At 33.1% G+C, this 19,882-nt stretch overlaps 1 protein-coding gene and 1 pseudogene across 2 annotated transcripts; one reads left to right on the forward strand and one right to left on the reverse strand.

The window, feature by feature from the left end:
- Positions 1 to 2,420: 2,420 nt before the first annotated feature.
- On the forward strand, positions 2,421 to 8,754 carry LOC21402259 (flap endonuclease GEN-like 1). Of its 2 annotated transcripts, none has more exons than XM_024162571.1 (8): positions 2,421 to 2,672; positions 3,505 to 3,681; positions 4,525 to 4,695; positions 5,575 to 5,756; positions 5,851 to 6,097; positions 6,253 to 6,388; positions 7,239 to 7,711; positions 8,366 to 8,754. In XM_024162571.1, the coding sequence occupies exons 1-7, from the start codon at positions 2,478 to 2,480 to the stop codon at positions 7,703 to 7,705; spliced, it is 1,575 nt and encodes a 524-aa protein (XP_024018339.1). In that variant the 5' UTR covers positions 2,421 to 2,477; the 3' UTR covers positions 7,706 to 7,711; positions 8,366 to 8,754. The 2 variants fall into 2 exon arrangements, with proteins under 2 accessions (XP_024018339.1, XP_024018341.1); XM_024162573.1 differs by lacking the exon at positions 8,366 to 8,754 and having other exon boundaries at positions 7,239 to 7,447; positions 7,567 to 7,645.
- Positions 8,755 to 13,105: 4,351 nt separating this feature from the next.
- LOC21402261 lies at positions 13,106 to 16,792 on the reverse strand (annotated as a pseudogene).
- Between the last annotated feature and the right edge of the window lie 3,090 nt (positions 16,793 to 19,882).

The following is a 19,882-nucleotide window of genomic DNA, read 5'->3' on the forward strand; positions in this document are numbered from 1 at the left end:
TTTCAGTAATCTTACCTCGAATCCTTCTCTTGATGTTGAAAACTCTTTGAAATCACTCTTGGTTCGAATCCGGTTTTGATTTGAGACACAAATGGGAGAGAGAGGGGGAGAGGGAGAGAGCACGGAAGTGAGAGAGAGAGAGAGAGAGAGAGAAACGCACGGGAAAGAAAAAGAAAAGGGAAGAAAAGAAAGGAAGAAGGAAGAAAAAAGAAAAGAAAATAAAAATAAAAGAAAATGACATGTGTAAAATATAACAGTCCAGAAATGCGCCCATACACACTTCTGGATTAAATAAATTACTGTGAATAATTTAAATACCTTGGAATTATTTAAACTCAATTAATTAAATCAGATTAGGCACACTAATAATCTCGATTACCTTAATTAATCTCAATTAATTCTTCAGGGTGTTACAAAATATAGATATAAAAATCTCCATATTACATGCATCAGCAAGTAATTGATACAAATTACTTACACAACCAAGCGCCTAGCCTACCCAGACCGAGCTTCAGGTTCTGCCCCCGAGGATGCACTCTCCACATCCAATCTAAGCCATCAGCTATATTTTTGTTACCGGTTCGCAAGACCTCTTATCTTAAGAAATCATTCATTTAAACTTTATGAAATCGTTATTATGACCCCACGAACTACTCAAGTCGTGGGCCCCATGAACTGAACAAGTCATGGGGTTCCATGAACTAAACAAGCCATAGATTCCATGGACAGGACAAGCCATGGATTCCATGAACTAAACAAGTCATGGTTTTCAAATGGTTTTTCTTTCGCAAACAAACCCCTTTCTTTAAAACATTTACAATGCCAAAATCCTTTTGAAATCAGGCTTACAAGGAAAAATGGATAGAAATCCTACCTCACGAATACCAAACGTGGGACTAGCGTTGCCCTATTCCGGCTTTCGCTTCCTCAAGGCCCTTCAGTCTGAATCCTCAGCTAACACTGATACAAAACGACACTTTAGGATCAATTCTCATTCCTAAAGTAATTCAATCTCAATTACAAAACCAAGATTTCCTATTAGTGTGCCATAATACAAATTCATGTTTCGATAATCAATTCCAAGGGTTTTCAATCTCAAAACATGAATTAAAGGTGCTAATCCATCTATCCTAAGTCCCCAAATGAAGCTAATTTGGGTTCTCCCTGAAAACAAAGGTCAAAACAGCATTTTCAGGCAAAACAAGGTCAAACCCCATGTACATCGGTCGACCGGTGACAGAGCAATGCAACACTACCGGTCGACTGGTAGTGTGCACTCCGGTTGACTGCACTGGTTGACCTGTTGCCATGCAATCCGGTCGACCAGTGAAGAACACCAGTGCGAGAAAACTCGCAAAACCAGTTTGAAAACCTGTAAATCCAGTCCCAAATCGAAATATTTCAAAGGAAAACCACTGGATCCGGGTTCTAGGTACTAAATCAAATCCAAAGAACCCAAGATCTCCAATTTCTACCATGATTTTACTAAAAAATTCATGAAAATCTGTTTGAACCAAAAATGGGTTTTAAAATCCGAAAATCCAAGATTCAAGAGAGGTTTTTCAGAAATCTTACCTTGAATCCTTCTCTTGATGTTGAAAACTTCTTTAAATCGTTCCTTGATTCAAGATCCGTTCGCTTTGGGACCAAAACGAGAGAGTGAGAAAGAGAGAGAGAGCACGGGAGTGAGAGTGAAGAGAGAGAGACACACACACGGGAAAGAAAAGAAAAGGAAGGAAAAGGAAAAAGGAAAAGGGAAAAGAAAGAAAAAAGGAAAAAGAAAAAAAGAATTAAAAGTCAAGTTTCAGGAAATTTAAAATAACAGTCTAGAAATGTGCCCATACACACTTTTAGGTAAAAATGTAAATACTGAAAATATTTAAATACCTTGAAATTATTTAAATTTACTCGTTAGAAACATTTATTAATTAATAACCAATTAATTAATCCAGATTAGGCACACTAATAAATCTCAATTACCTTAATTGATCTCATTTAATTCTTCAGGGTGTTACATGACGCGTTTGGAACTCGTTCTAAAATGAAAATGAAAACGTTTTCAATCTCAGACATAAATCATTTTAAAAAATGTCTTTGGTAATTTTATCAAAAAATTATTTTCAATATAAAAAAACCCATTAATGTCTCTCTCTCTTCTCGAGAGAAGAGAAAACGAAAACAAAAAATAAAAAACAGCTAAAAATTATTTTTTATTTTTCTCTCATTTTATAATAAATTAAAAAATTATTTTTATTTTTATTTTTTATTTTTATTATGATAAACACCGTTTTAAAAATATTTTTATTTTTTTTTCTCAAAAAATAAATAAAAACGGAATTAATTTTAAATTTACAAAAGAAAAGAACCTCTTCCTACTCCTTTCTCAACAAAAAAAAAAGAAATATATAGTTGAACCATAAATGGCTTAAAGCCTCCTCGTCCTCTCCAATGTGGGTAATAATTTCTCTGAGAAATCAATGGGGGTTGGAGGCAAATTCTGGGACTTGCTCAAACCCTATGCCCGGAACGAGGGCTTCGATTTCATGCGGAACAAGCGAGTCGCCATTGACCTCTCTTTCTGGATCGTCCAGCACGAGACCGCTCTCAAGTCCAACGCTCGAAATCCGCATCTCAGGCTCACCTTCTTTCGTACCATCAATCTCTTCTCCAAGGTTCCGTATCTTTCTTGTTTTCCTCTTTCTGTTTCGTTTCTGAGAAACTAGAATGGAATGCAGTTGGTCTATTTATTTTTGTATTTGAAGTGTTTTGGGTTTTTTTAGGTAATGTGTCCATCTAAACTGAACTGGGCAATTTTTAAAAGAACTCAACAGGGGATAAAAGTGAATATTGGTACGATGCTCAATACATTTTGTTTCTAAAAATGTGAATTTTTTGATTAGTTTGAACCGTGTTTTTGGTTTCTTAGGTATGTCTGTAACAAAACTGCTTTGGCCACTCTCTAAAATAACTTAACATGGAAAAAAAAATTGCTATGAAGCTCCCTGCATTTGTTTCTAAAAATCGGAATATATATATATATATATTTTTTTTTTAATTGGCACTGGGAATTTGAACTGCAGACCTTACACTGTAGGAAGGAGCACGTATTTACCGCCAGGCAAACAAGCGAGAATTTGTTTTGTATTTTTCATTTTCTAAGGCAAAACAAATATTTTCAGAAATATAACCAAATACAGTTTTACTTTTTTATTAGACTAAAAAATATCTCTCCATAAAAACAACTAAAGACATTTTCGGAAACAGTACTAACACTAAAAAACCCATTTTTCATACCCAGAACAAAACCACCATTTCCAAAATGCTACCAAACTTGCCCTTTGTATTTGAAGTGTTTTTGGTTGCTTAGATAATGTCTTCAAGTAAGATAAAATGTTTACTTTGTAAACTGCTAGTTGGGGCCTTGGGGGCAAATAATTATAATGGAAAAGGTCACTTCATTTTCTTTTTTGTTTGAACCTGTTGGGTACTTGGGTGTTGCTGCAGTTTGGAGCATTCCCAGTCTTTGTAATTGATGGAACTCCTTCTCCATTGAAGTCACGAGCAAGGATTGCGAGATTCTATCATTCTTCTGGCATTGATTTGTCTAGCTTTCCTGAGGCTGAAGATGGGGTTTCGGTTGAAAGGAACCGCGCATTTGTCAAGTGTGTTCAAGAATGTGTGGTGGGTTGTGCTTCTGACACCATGGTTCTGTTATTTAAAATTTGGTGTCTCAATGAGTATTTTTAGGCCGTAACTCTTCTTTTGGTGGTTGAGGAAAGGATCTGAATTTATCTTGATAGTTTGTTGCTTTGTGATGAGTAAAAAAAAAAAAAAAGCTATATTGAATCTGAAGGGGATTGCATTCTTTATTTCATGGTTGTTTCACGGAAAAAGTCTTATCACTTTCATGAGGTGATAGCAAGAATAACACTTAATAATCTTGCTTTCTATGAAATTTCCATGAGCATCCATGTTACTATATGTGTTTTAGAAGAACAATAAAGACAACAATAGAGTCATATTAGGAGAAAAAATGTGGTTATTCAGTACATATTTGGCTTGAACTTGGTCTGTGTATCAAGCCTATGCTAATGTGATTGCTAGTTAGCATAATAACATGTTTCTTTAGACTCGGATTAAAGATCTCTGTGCATAGTTTGGCTGTTGTTTTGGCTGTTATGGTTTTCTGTTTTTGCCTTTCGTTTTTGTTGGTTTCATGGTTATTGTTTTTCTTTTTGAGGACTCTTTGTCCTTGCCCCTTGTATTGATTTCCATTAATCAATATAAAGTTTTTTGTTACCCAAAAATAGACTATCTGTGCATAGCTTTTCGGGTTCAAGTTTATTTTTAATGTGGCTGAAGTTGCATGAACAATGTACTTCTTCTAGCTAAAACATGTTTTCACAACTGTACTCCACCTAACTCATGCTTAGATAAGCGTTTTTTTATAAATATTTTTATAGATTTTATGGGTAATTCTTGTAGAATGTTTTTCACCAGTTATCACTAACAATGATTCAATAGGAACTACTTGAACTATTTGGGATGCCTGTTCTGAAAGCAAAAGGAGAGGCTGAAGCACTGTGTTCCCAGTTAGACCATGAAGGTCATGTAGATGCTTGCATCACATCTGATAGTGATGCATTTCTCTTTGGTGCTACATGTGTGATAAAAGGCTTTAGATCGAACTCCAAAGTAAGTTTTAGTTTCTTAATATGTCTTTTATTATGCAGTTGAGCATTGGTTCTACTTTAAGTTGACAGGTAAAATTCTTCAATTGTGCAATTAATTTTCTTACAATGAATTACTTGAGAAAACATCTAAATACCTAGTACTAGGAGAGCGAGGGGTAGATTAAGAATTACTTGGGCTGACGTAGTTAGGCACGAATTTCAGGATCTAGGGCTTCAGGAGGGTCTCGTGTTTAATAGAGTAGACTGGAAACGAGAAATCCATATAGCCGACCGCAATTAATTTGGGATTAAGGTTTGTATTTGTTGTTGTTGTTGCTGTGCAATTAATTTTCTTACCATGAAAAAAAGATGTATTGTTCTACGTCTATGTGTTGTCCATATAATTAGCTTAGAAAATATATGATAGGACAGTGAGTCCATTTGAAGTCATCCTCTCTTATGGATGTACATTCTGTAGTACCCATAAAACACACATTATTCGAGTGATTTAACTTCCTCAGTTAGGAAAAAAGATAATTGAGGAAAGGTCCGAAGAAAGTTCAATATGTAAAAACTAAGGCCTTGTTTTTTCACAACTCAAATTACAACAAGTTCTTTTACTACAGTGTTTTCTTTCCCAAAAATTCAAATTCAACTTTTTTGCTACAGTTTTTTTCTCACATAAAAAAATTTGAGTTGTAAAAAGAACACACCCAAGAAACTTAATGACGTTTTCCTACTTATAAGAGCAGGGGTTGTACTCTTCTGAACCAAGTGTTTATTTGTTGCTACTTGCATGCATTTTCTCTTCTGGACTACTATTCTTAAACCCAAAGCTTCTATTTTCAACAAGTTGTTATGCCCAATTATTTCGCTAGTTTGAGAATCTCATTATATATAGGAACCATTTGAATGCTACTACATGTCAGATATTGAAGCTGGTCTTGGTCTAAAGAGGGAACAATTGATAGCCATCTCTCTTTTGGTGGGGAATGATCATGATATAAGTGGGGTGCAAGGAATTGGGCTTGAGACAGCTCTTCGTTTTGTCCAAACTTTGGGTGAAGATGAGATATTGACTAAGTATGCTTTTAAGTTGCTTCATATGATATTAACATGCTGATGTTGAAAACTTGTTTATAGTGATATTTTGCTCAAATCTTTTATGTGCATGCAGGTTACGTGGAATAGGCAACAAGAGTATTTCTGCATTCCAGTGTTATACTAAATTTGTGGATGATCTTGTACCCTCTTTAGATAGAAGCTTACCGAAGAAAAAGCTTTCTCATTGTTCTTTCTGTGGGCATCCTGGTAGCAAGAGAGATCATTTGAAGAATTCTTGTAAAGATTGCTCTACTCGTCCTAATGGGGGTTGCAAGAAAAAGCCAAAAGGGTTTAAATGTGATTGTATGTCTTGTGACGTGGTACATAGTTGGACATTGCCATTTATTATCCTTTTTCATACACTATGTCATACCTTGTTAGACCTTTAGTTTAGATTCAAACTAGAGTCTTTCATTTATGATTTTCTACAATCTTTGCTATCTCCTATCTTTATTAAGAGCATTTTGAATGGTAGGGACGGAAAGAAAAGGAGCGAAAGAAGCAAGACCATTGGTTTGACAGAGTTTCTTCCAAGATTTCTCTGGAGCCAAATTTTCCCAACCGCGAGATAATTGAAATGTATCTGTGCGACAACCATGGTTCTTTCACTGGTATGTTCGACTCCTGGCATTTTGCTGGTTTTAGCAATCAATAGTTTGATTAAGGACTTGAAGTGTCTCTCTCTCTGGTTCTCTCTCTCTCTCTCTCTCTCTCTCAAGTGGGCACATATACACAAAGGCATGTTGAGAGAGGGAAGAATATTTGAATGTGTCTTTATTACCATCCTCAAGTGGTTCATGAAACTCTAGTTGTGACGTTTTTTACAAGCATATACATCTTCGTCCTTTTTAAAAAAAATTTATTTGTTGCTGCTAGGGGTATCTGCTTTGTCTAGTATTTCTTTTTCTGGACTGGACAGGACAGACATTCCTTGCACCAAGACTTGTAAATCATTTTTCACAAGTCACTAGATCAACCGCCATATTCTTTTTTGGAAATATAATGTCAAAATGAAAAGAAAAAGGGAATGGAAGGGTCGTACCAGATTGTGTGGTTCCCATTTCCTTGAATTAAGAGGTGGGTAAAAAAGAAAGAAAGAAAGAAAGGAAGAAAGCCTCGCCAAATGTTGTGAATCCAGCCTTGAAGTCGAAATTGGGAAGAATATGCGATAAAGTGTGACCTAATTTATGTTCTGACAATGTTTTTTTTTTATCATTTTTTCGTTTGGTTTACTTTTGTAGACTTGTCTTTCCATCTTGGACTCTATTTTTGTTTTAGGCCCCGTTTATTTCGTTGATTTGAGTTTAGAATTTGAGTTTTGCTATAGTAAAAAGCTCTCACAAACAGTCACATCTAACTTTTTGCTACAGTAAAAAGTCTCACATAAAGTCACATCTTAAGTCGAATTAAAAATTCGAATCTGAGAACTAAACGGGCCCTTAATATTATCTTTTTGAATAGGAAATGATGGCCCATGTATATCATGGGGAAGCCCAAAAATTGAGCTGCTGGTTGATTTCTTAGCATTTCATCAGCGTTGGGAACCATCGTATATTCGTCAAAGGATACTTCCCATGCTCTCCACCATTTTCTTGAGGGAAATGGCCGCGCATCCAATAAAGAGTCTATTGTATGGGCAATATGACTTTGATTCCATAGACCGTGTGAAGGTAAGACACGGGCACACGTTTTATGTCATCAAGTGGAGCAAAGCTACTCCTAAATCAGGTGGTGTTTCTAATGCAACCTGTTCAGAAGTGTCTGACATGCAACAAGATGTGGTTGACAGCGATGAATCTGTTGATTTATTGTATGAGATGGATGCACCTATGATTCACATTAAGGACGGATGTCAATTTATTTTGACGGATGAAAACGTGGAACTCGTTCATGCTGCTTTTCCACGAGAACTGGACAGATTTTTGTGAGAAAAGGTATGTTCTTGGCCTTCTATTTATGTGTCTCTCTGGCCCTGTTTTCTTCTTCTTAGTTTTTACTTAGGTTGTCTCGTGTAAATGATAGACATTATACGTTACGTCGGATTCACTATTGTCTAAGTTGAAGTCTTTGTTGTATTAGTGATGCAGAACTAGGGGGAGAAAGGGAAATAGAGAAGAGAGAATAGAAAGAGGAGAAATTAGAAGAAAGATGAGAGAAATAGAAGAGGAATTAGAGATTTAGAAAAGAAATTAGAGAGAGATGGGAAAGGAGAGAGCAAGAGGGAGAAGCAATCTGATAAAGATATTCAATATTCAATATTCAAATCATGGTCTCAATTACTCCTAACAAAGTAGCCAATTTATAGGCTAATTACATAATGAAAATAGGAAACTAAAAACAGAATAAAAAACTCAATCCTAATTTATTTGAAAATCAATCCCAATCAATCTAATTTATTTTCTCTATTTGTCTTCTCAAAGTGAGTACTTATTCTTCATCAATTAGTTTAGCCACCTGGGATCTGTGACAGGAGAGTAAAAAAGCAAAGGGTTATCTCCTGCAGTAATCTAGGGCTAAGAAGAGAATTTTCTTAATTAAGAAAATATTGAAGTGATGAACTTAAGAAATGTGCTTGAAAACTTTTGCAGGAGCTGAAAGAATCAAGAAGGAAAAAGACTCCAAACTTGAGATTTGAAAGGACAAATGAGAAGTTGGAAGCGCCTAAGTCAAGAGGCATCCAGCGAAATATCACCGAATTTTTCCGTTCAACCAAAGTCCTATTGGAGAACCAACCTGTAGAAGATTCTGCCAAGGATATTGATAGTCAGAGCGGCGAGTCATCTAAAGAGAAGGGGAAGGTTTCAAATCAAAACTTGCCAAAGTCTGTAAGACGTCGTCTTTTGTTTGGCTAAGGTTATTCTTTGTTCTTATTATTTTGGGATCATTTTGGCTCCTCTTTGCTTATTGTAGTTAAGGTGTAAATAGTGCCCCATGAATGGGACATAGGGCGGTGTATATATTTTTTCTCTACTTAAGGTTTTAGGTGTATATCTTTCTTCTTCTTCTTCTTCCTTTTTTTTTTTTTTTTCCTTTCCTTTCTTTGGCTGAATAAGTTTTAGGTGTATATCTAGGATTCCTTATTTCTGCATTACAAGATTTCGTGTTATGCTTTACATTTTGTGTGCATGAACTATAACTATGTTAGCTGTGTGCGTGTGTTCCTAGTAAGGACTACCTAGATTTCCTTTTCACAGATTTGATCTGATTGAGGCTGGTTATGTGGAATCCAACGAGTCTCACATTTTGTCATTTACTACATGAACAGTGGTGTACTATTTCATACTGACATTATGATCACATGTAATCTCATGTAACATCTCTAACAAACATACTGATAAATCCTAAACGTGAGGCACACTTTTAAACCATTAGATCTAGTTAGAATTATGTATTAAAAAAATATGGTCAATTAACGGGACTTGATAAGGATTTGATGGTTAAAGATTATGTCTTACAATTAGAGTATTTTTTTAATAACCTAGTTATGTAAAGAATTTTTGAATCAGTCTTATTTTGTTATCTTGTCCTTGCATATTTAGGTCCCGTTTATTCACCGATTCGAGTTTTGTTACAGTAAAAAAATTTTAAAAACATGCACATCTAACTTTTTTACTACAGTAAAAAGTTTTCACATAAAATTACATCTCAACTCGAATCAGCAAACTAAACGGGCTCTAAGGCTTATTAACGCCTGTCATTGACACTTATTAGTTGGGCACTTTGTTCTCAAAAAGCAGAATGCAATTTAGGATATATATCCCAACATACAATGTACATTCTATTAACTTGTATGAATAATGTGATTAAGACAATTAAACATGCATATTAAAAGTTTATATGAGATAACGCATGCTTAATTACGCATGAGTTTGCACGTGTCGAATGAAATAAAGGTCAGAAATGAAATTCTCATGTTGCACCTGATGGGAATTTACTAGAGTATGAATACCAAATATAAAACAAACAAGCCGAAATTAATCTAGGGATTGGAAATCTTTTGTTAACACAGTACTTCATGGGTTTATTGAGATTAGATTATAAAACGAATGATAATTTAATAGAATTTGATGAAAATTTACAGGTATTAAATTGAGTCCTATTAACCTTTTTTTTTTTTTTTTAAATATCCTACTCCAACATTTTACTCTCAAAAGGAAAAAAAAAAAGATAAATAAATGTAGGAAAAATCAGATGGATGGTTGATTTTGGCCAACTTTCTTAAATTAACGGCTGATGTTCTTTTAGGCAAATCTCGAACCTTTTTTTTTTTTTTTTTTCTCTAGAGAATGACCCTTTTTTTTTTACCATGGTTATCATTGATACACCATCGTTTGTAACTGACCATTTTATCATTGATTATTGAAAAATCATTTATTAAAATTGATTTATGACTAGTTTATTGTTGGTCATTGAAAAAACACAAAGTCAATCATGATACACCACCACGTCAATTAGTAATTAACCAATGTATAATTGATTTACCTTGGTTTATAATTGATAAATGACCACTTTTCTAATTTTACAAAACTTTGGACATTTACTATAAAAATAGCTCAAAAAAGGGTAATTTTTGCACATGTCCCGTAAAATGCAAGACAAACCCTTGACACACTACATGGAAAGTTCCATTCAAACAAATTTCATGTTGAACTCTTGCTGTTTAATTTCATATATTGTTACGGGGCTCAATTGTTTTTATTAAAATTGTCCTCGTATTCTCAGTGTCTCTTGCCACCTTTCTGGTTTGTTATCCTGCAAACTTGGATTAGAAAATTCTGTTTTCGTGTTATTTTTATTTCCGGTATAACACAAGCTTTCAAGTGTAGATGAAGAAGTTTAATGGGAATAATCTTTTGGCGCATTACATCCACAAAATGGATGCTTTAAATTATTTCATTTTACTATCTTCCTTTTCTTTTTAGGGAAAAAGGGAAAAATAGGCCAAAATTTGATATGAATTAAAATTAATAGGCAATAGTTTATATAAATTAATAAATATGTTAAATTACTGTTTTCGTCCATAACTTATCTGGTTATGAACTATAACTTGACAAGTTATTGTCCATAATTGTCCATAACTTGTCTGGTTATGAACCATAACTTGACAAATTTATCCATAACTTATTTGATTATGAACCATAACTTGACAAGTTATGACATATTAATTTTTATAACTAAAAATTGGCCTATATACTTTCTTAAGCTGTTCATATCGGCTTATTTTTTACTATTTCCTTTCTTTTTACTCATTCGACTTCGATTATGGGCCTGAAGACTTGACTATTAGCCCTGTCACAGTATCTGTAGAGTCCAATCTTCCAGTCGTTAATTCTGATCCTATATCTCTTGCAGTTGTATCCAAAATGCTCTGCCTCTCTAGATACACATGTAATTTAGATGATATTATGACAAATATATAACAACATTAGCATTGTTAGTCCTTGAATTATAAACATTGTGTCTTGATGACTGTGGTCTTTGAACTTTAATTTTGACATATTAATTCTTGAACTTTTGTATTTTTTGACCTTTTTGGTTCGTGATGCAAAAATTGACGAAAGATTTTCCTAAATTTCACACATAATAACTATTTTTTTATATATACTAAACTTAAATGCAAAATATTCACTCCATTGTTGTTAAAAGCCCTAAACACTAGAACATTTTGCATTTAAAGTAACCTTTTAGTAAACAGTTATTATACAATTGAGACATGATTATCTTTAAAGAATTCACAGATTATTTGCCAATTTTAGTGCAAGAGACTAAAACTAGCAAGAAATTAAAATTTAGACAATAATTTACCTAAATTATAAAATTTAAGAATAAAAATGATACTATACTCATAGTTCAGGGAATAACAATGCTAACAACTTTTTTCCAATTGACATCACAACATAATATTAGGCCCTTTTCTTTTTCGGTACCTTCATGCAACTTCTATCCATATAACTATTTATATTCCCAAGTTTGGCAAATAGACAAAAATCGTATGCTCCGTTCATTTTGTTGGTTCGAATCTTGTTACAGTGTTTTCTGTTATAAGAATACAAATTCAACTTTTTGGTTTTTTATGTTTATTAGATTAGATTAGATTAGATAATATTAAAAATTATGTAAGGATATGTTTGAAAGAAATAATTTTAATACGAAAAAATTGAGGAAAAAATATATTATAATAACTAAAGTGCAAAGCATCTTTATAAAAAAAATAAAAGGAAACAAATAATGAAAGAGAAAAGGTAAAAGAAGAATTAACAAAAGTAAAAGACAAAAAATGATGGGAGATCGATACTTGGTAAGAGGAGTGTGGGAGAAAAGAAGGTTTAGCTCTTTTATGTATGTTATAAATTATAGATATAGATTATAGATTATAAATAATAGATTAATGATTAAAATTCAAATATTGGTCTTTGAATTGACAACCATTAATCCTAATACATAATCTAGTACTTTTGGTATGTCGCTATGTTATGAGGTTTTTAAGGACCATCTCTTGTTTCCTTCTTTGCTCAGTTTCTACAACTAGAACAACTGCTGATGCATAGTCCCTTGGAAGGAATAAAAAATCTGGGTTTCAACTTATATTGACAGAGATTCTAAGTCGCCTTTTGTCAGTAAGTGACATTCTCAACACATATTTGGACCTACCAAGGGTTTAGTGGTACCTGTGCACCCACTCAAAAATTAATTTTATTTTCAAAATGATAGGTAAATTTTTTAAATTATGAAATATTTTTTCCCTCACTCAACTTGGTTCTTAACTATACAAAACTTTTCTTTTAGTTTATTTTTACTGTAATTTTTTTTAGTTTCAACAACCAATAATTATGATAGTGTGCAGGTAGACAAATTGATACTTTTGTCTTGTCTTATGCATACATTTAACCTTTAAAATGAATTTATATGCAATTTTGTATACAGTGTATTTATTCTTGCCAATTAAAATCAAATCAGCAAAGCATTATAATAATAGATATCAAAGGTGAAATAAATTCTTTAGTGTGTTATATTATTTCTTAAGTTTTAAAGTACTTATAGAAGTATACAGTGTAATTCATGAACTGTTATAAAGATAGAAAAATGGGATTTTTTTTTTGTTATTTAGCTAACTGCCACCGCAAAAATGAATTCCTAGATCCCTTACTAGTCTCGATTGAACCATTTCCACATGTTTGTCATCTTTGAGGAGCCATACATTCTTGGTACACTTAATTCTTTCCGTAATGGCTACTCTTTTTTTTTTTTCTTTTTCCTTACATTTCTTTATTCAATTTTGACTTCTGATGATAATGATGATTCGCTGTATAACGGGCTGAAAAAAGGGGTTAAGCTTTATCTTCTTAAATCGCTGGGGACGAATTACTTAAAAGTTCCTGTGGCAGATTGCTTATAGGAAGAAGCTTCTACAGTGGATCACTGCAAGAGAATGCGGTCAATGAGGATTTAGAGAGTCGAGTTTCAGTGAATGTAACGAATCATCAAAGGAAGAAAAGAGTGTCTCAAGCTGGAGATGCAGCAACATATCAAAAAGTTGAGGAAGAAAATGATGATTCAACTGCTCTTAGTAAGACAAAGCTAATTTGGACTGATGAACTGCATAACAAATTCTTGCAAGCTACCAACGAGCTAGGTTTTGATGGTAAAAACAATTTCCTCATCTTGAATATATGGTAAAATGTAGTTATTATAATTAGTTATACATGACTTTATAGTAGCTTGTTGATCTTTAATTTCCTCGTTTGATTTAGGTGCTTATTCTAAGGAAATCCACCTGCTTATGAATGCCTCAGGACTCACAAAGGAAAATGTTTCAAGCCACTTGCAAGTCCGTTTCTTGTTAAAGTTATCCTTGAAACCTTATGTTTCTTTTATTTAGTTGCCTGATAAAAAAGCCAATAAGAACCTTTTGATATGAGCAATGCTAAAGGACACCGGTGGTATTAAGCATCACACACACATAAAGAGTGAGTCCCACAGCATGAGACCTATAAATAAGACTCACTTTTTATTAATTGTGATACTTAATTAACACCAGTGGTTTGCCCAAACATTTTTTTTTTTTTTTACATAAAAATTGCCACCCCATATAAAGAAACAGTAGTACAGAAGGTCTACTAGCTTATCTAGGAATACTCTCAAACAAAAATAATGGAAACTATTTTAAGGTTCAACTAACTTTTTATCTTCAATTTTGTCCAAATTAGATCAATAATTCCATCTTTACAGTTACATACGACAAAAACCAGATTTTTAAAAATCTTATCGAAACAAAAATTGTTACCTTTTTCTCATGATGCCTTTTCCTATTGTTGAAAGTTAGTACTAAGTAAAGACACAAAAAAAAAGAAGGAAGTTTACGAGCCAATGAAAATATGTACATAGACAAAACCTCGCGGTGAACAAGAAGAAATAAGAGACACCATTTCAGTTATTTGAGCAATGTTTATTTTTTGTTCATCACCCTTTTACGAATTCACTACTCACCAATATTATTTATCTTGTAGAAATATCTCGTCTCACCTTGAAAACGAAACAAGATGCAATCCAAGAGAAGAGCATCATGGCAAGACCTGCTGAATCAGGTCTAGCACCATACAATATTCCCCCTTCGCCACCACTCAATTTACAAGGTCATTTGTTTTCAAACCTCAAAACTGCATTAGTTAATTCCTTGTAAAAAGCATAATGTCATGATCAACTAGGATCAATTCAAAAAATATATTAATATAAAAAAAATTTATCAGGAGATCATTTCGACACTTTAATGTTTATGAAATATTATTTAATTTACCCCGCAATTTCTCGTAATAATTAGATGTATTGTCGGCTTAGTTTGGTAGTGCTGTGGATTTTAGAAAAATTATTTTTAGCTGTGTTGAAGGAAAAAACAGCTGAGTGTTTGGTAAACTATAATTATACTAGCTGTGCTGGTTCCAAAATCAATGTAATATCGTTTGATAAATTGTGAGATTGAATTGCTGTGGGTAGTTAAAATGACCAAAATAGACATGATATGAAACTTAAATATATATAATTATTTTTTATATTTAAAAATACTTGTTTAACTTTAAAAAAAAAAAAAACATAATGCTATGATTCTGAGTTTTCTAACAATAAATTTATGATAATTAATTCTTTTTTTTATTTCTTCATTGACAATATAGTTACAATAAAAAGGAGCATTAGTGAATAATAAATATATACAACGAAAATGTACATATACAACATTTAAGAGGATGATCCTAGCCCGTGCTCAAATTTAAGCCAGTTGAGCTTCAACTCAGGTTGTTTCAAAGTCATAAATGTTCAAATGGGGATAAATGTTGCTTAAATTCAGTGAGAAGCCCACCATTGAACTGACAACTTAAAATGATGCATTAAAACCAAGCATTGAACGACACTCACGTAGCTACACTAAAGAATGCCTTCTAGTTCATGATTTATTTAAATCTTAAAAAATCTTTCTGTAAAGGTCGGAAACATGGAATACCTTTTGTATCTCTTATTGGAACCACATGGGCAAAGCGCATTCCTACTTATTTGTCCACTCTTGGCCAAATTAGACCTAGCAAGATCCAATGGTGTAGAGCCCATCAGCTTTTGCACCTGAAGAATGTAAATCGCAAAAACAAATGAGAACAACTAGATTAGTGAATTTGTCACGTTTCATTTCCAATGAAGTACCAAGGAAAAAGTGTCAATCTCTACAAAAATTGATAGACGTTAGTGTGTTCTATAATCTAAGCCAAAATACATGTTTAAGACAATCTCCAATCCAAATGCTAATGTGAATGCTTAATTTGGCACCAAAAAAACATGTAAAAATACCAACTCCAATCCATAATGCTAGATTAAATGTTATATGTAGTTTTTCTCACAAATTTTGAGCTTTGGAACTTGTAAAAGGATAATTTTCAAAATTTTTAAATAACAAGTAAAATGATAATGTTGTAATTATAAAGTGAAGAATCAACATATCAATTACTAAACAACCAAATGCCAAATTTGAGCAAGTAAAGCATTGCGGGAAAATGGTGGTGTCAAATTTTGGCATTTGACATTCAATTAAAGATGCTCTGAATGTTCTTATTGACCAAATAAGTAAGGAGTAGTCCAAATACAGAAGTTAAAAGACATGATACCTCAGCAAGACTCTTGGGCATTGGTTTTCCTTCTTTCTTTAGACTTTCTATCTTCTTCTGTGCTTCTGTGCCCCACGTAATCTTGGCCAGAGCATTCTCAACATCGGCAATCGTGCAATTACAATTCTTTGCTACTTCTTGCTTGTGATTGCTTTTGAGATTCTACAAAACATTAAAATCTAAAAAACTATCAACAAATGACAAAAAATAATAAAAACCCAATAAATTAGAGTAAAAAAATACACCTCTCCAGTGGCATCAAAGCCTCCAAGATATCGAATTATAGCTTTTTGTTTCTCAAAAGCATCCGAAAATGTCACTTCACTGCTTCTACCCACCATAAATTGCTTGAAAGATCCTACTCTTCTCGCGTTCTTCAATTCATCCGCAAAGCCTAAAATTAATCAACTATATATTTTTAAAAAAATAACAACACTAATTGGTAGTTGCCCAAAAAAAATTGCAAAATTGAAGGAACTAATCCTCAAATGCGGCATTTTTCTACTGCAATTTTAATGGGTACGAGCTAAAATGACAGAGTAGTGACAAATAAACTCACGGAGAAGGGTGAAAGACTCAGAGGTGATTTGGAGTCCTTCATTGGAGGCCTTTTTACCGGTAAATACTCCTTAATCTTGTCCATCCATGAGTTCTATAGAGGCGTTGTGGAAGAGATCCAACGGTGCTGTGAAGGAAACGAAAAGAAGATAAAGCCAGAGTTTTTCTTGTATAGAGTATAGCCAAGGATTCGTGAATAATGCATATTCTCGGACTTCCTTTCTGATCACAAAAATGTTGATATGCTCTTCCAATCAATTAGGTAGCAGAGAGAGAAGAGAGAGAAACGGGGAGAGAGAGAGAGCACGAAGAGAGAGCAGAGAGGGAGACGAGAGAGCTCGAGAGAGAAGAGAGAACAAGACTGCGAAGAGCAAAAAAATTTTTGGTCTGGAATTATTTTAATTCAGCAGGGGTAATATCGGTAATTATAAAAGTTTCATTAAATGACTCTTGTGCATGTTTGGTTCATAGATTCAGAACCATTTCTGGTTTACGCGTTTTTTTTGTGAGAGAAAAATACTGTAGAAAACCATGAATTATGATTCAGAATCAGAGACAAATACAGAAAATAAACATCCGGGTTCGTTTGGTATGAGGATTCAAACGAATGTGATTCTAATCATGATTATGAAACCATAACCATGATTTAAGATTTTGGGTTCAAATCATGACTTTGAAACCATGATTCAGAATCCGATGTTTAAATCACCTTAAATCAAAAGGGGTGGTTTTAGAATCATGAGTGATTCTGGTTTAAAAGATCACATCAGATTCTGAATCATCCAAACTAAACACTGATTTTGAATCATGATTCAGAATCACTGTAAATAAACACTGATTCTGAACTAGGATCCAGAATCATAATTATGGATCAATCTACCAAACGAACTCTTAGATTGTCGCACAATTAGAATCAGAAGCAGCCCAAAGTCGGCTTCTGATTTTGGCTTCAAATTCTCTCCAAATTCTTTCAGAAGCTCTTTTTTACGTTTTTACCAAACACAAAAAACAGCTTTAGCTGGATAGACAATTGATTTTAGGCTCCTAAAATCCCTACCAAACGCACCCTTTGTCTTGGATTCAAGTCCTAGCGATAACTAAGAGGAAATTAATCTATGTATGATCGCCAACTAGACTCGTACAAATTCTTATTATATACAAAAACTGGGACCAGTGCTAGAAGGGGGTTACTAGGCTTTGGTGAGGACATTCACTTCGTCAAGGAATACTTTTTTGGTGAGAAAATGGATTTCTCCAATGTGGGCAATTTTGGCTTTGGGAGTGCAACAGAAAGTCCAAATTAACAGCAGCTGCAACAACCACAAATTGGATTGCCACCACTAGAGGAGGAGAATATTGTAGAGTGTGGCATTTCAGGGGCCGTAAGAGATGGAATTGATGACGAATTATTCAAGATTAAAAATTGTTCTACTCAGGTGGTATTCCGTAGGATCTAAATGAATTCTTCTAATCAAGTGCTTATTTTGCATATCAAAACTATTTGCTTGCTTTTCTAGTACTCTTAGTACTTATTCACCTATCCTTAAACCGATAAGCATTATTATTCTCAGTACTTTTAAAGTCATTTCTTTAAAGACAAGCAGGCCTTCATGAACTTAGAATTTCGTTTTATGATGGATTCATGAACCTGGAATTTTGATTTTCCATGGACGTGAAATGGTTTGGCAGCAAAACCAAATCAAGATCTTAAACATACAATGATTTTAGACTCTTGTTCATGTTGGTGGTTCATTTGAAGGAGTTGATGGTCTTGATTTTTTTTCCTCTTACACTATTTGATATGTATGATTATTTTTCCTGGACTAGCTAGGACAATTGGCAGAGCTTTTATAAGCCAATTTTTGGCTTCCTGAACTTATAAGCAGCTTTTAGTTTCAGAGATGCTTAGTTGAAATACCAGAACAGCTTCTTGGGAAGCTTTTTCAAGAGAAGCCAAATCTATATACTTGGCTTCTCTTACAAGAGTTTCTAATTAAAAAACAGCAAGTTACTTTAGAGTTTCAAATAACATTTTTATTTTAATGAATAAAAAATCTCATGTAAATGTTCTAGAAAGTTCTTTTTAAATTTTTTATCCAAATAATTACTTAAAAGCTGGAGCCTTTTTCATCTCCTCTTCAACTATATTTAAATTGTAAGCAAGCTCTTCTTTAACTATATTTAAATTATAAGCCTTTTGAAGTGACAAGATAATAGAAAGCCAAGATACCAATCATTCAATACTTTTAAGATGGAGATCAAAATACCCCATCATAGTCTGGGATATCCAAAGATGAATTAGAATTACCACATATACCCAAGAAAGAAAAGGATTCAAGAATTTAGACATAAGAATCTCGAACTTTTCTTTTTTCCCTTTAGAAACATTGATTCTGAAATGTCCAATCATTGATAATATTATATGTATGTACGTGTGCAGTTTTTTAGAAGGATGTGCATTCTTTTTCAGACCCTACTTTATCTAGATGCTTGCTCTTTTTTATTATTATTTTTTTACTTTTTAACTGCTATAATTGGTAACATACCGTAAAACATTGACAAATGAATGTTCGATAAATGGAAAATTTAAGAAATATGTCTGCATTTAAAACTTATGAAAATAAATGGCCAACTTACCAATGTATAAAAATTAATAGACCATTTCATGTTTTTAATTTCTTATTTCCAATAAAATTAAAAACATGAAAGGATCTATTGATTTATATGTTGGGAATAGTGTCCCAGAAGCATGAGATATAAAAGGATATTTATTATTTATTTAATAAAAGAGTTTATTCATCATTTTATGTGCATATATTTATGAATATTTTACGAATATCAAATAAAATTCCTTGATTATTTATGTAACCTTAAACATGGTATATAAGTGTTGTATACGAGATGATAATGTTTAAGGATAATAATCAAAAGTAATTGTTCATAATGAATTTAATTAAAGTTCAGAATCTTTAATTAAAACATTATAAATACATGTCATTCCCATTTAGAATGGAACGGTGTTATCCGCACTGTTAATATGGCGAGATATTGAATGAGTGTATTTCGCATAATGAGATTATGTGGAACATGGACGCAGACACAATATGAATTTCTAATAATTTCCCTTAAGCATAGAAATTCTAATTGAGTCTACCGATGGTCATTTATAGGATGATCTTAATCCTGAGTTCTTAATAAACTCCTATTTATGGATTTATGTCTTTTGATTTACTCGGTACGGATTCTGAGACCCTGAATCCTATTCCTTGTATTTTGGAGACATAATGAAATAGGTAGCTGGGAATGTTATTATACGAGATGGAATCCATTCCTTCTTGAGAAAGAAGCAGATAAATAATTCTCTTGAGTGTTGATTCGGTACTTGGATTAGTAAGAGCGCTC

This window comes from Morus notabilis, unplaced genomic scaffold (genome assembly GCF_000414095.1).
Source record: "Morus notabilis unplaced genomic scaffold, ASM41409v2 Scaffold274, whole genome shotgun sequence".
NCBI lineage: Eukaryota > Viridiplantae > Streptophyta > Magnoliopsida > Rosales > Moraceae > Morus > Morus notabilis.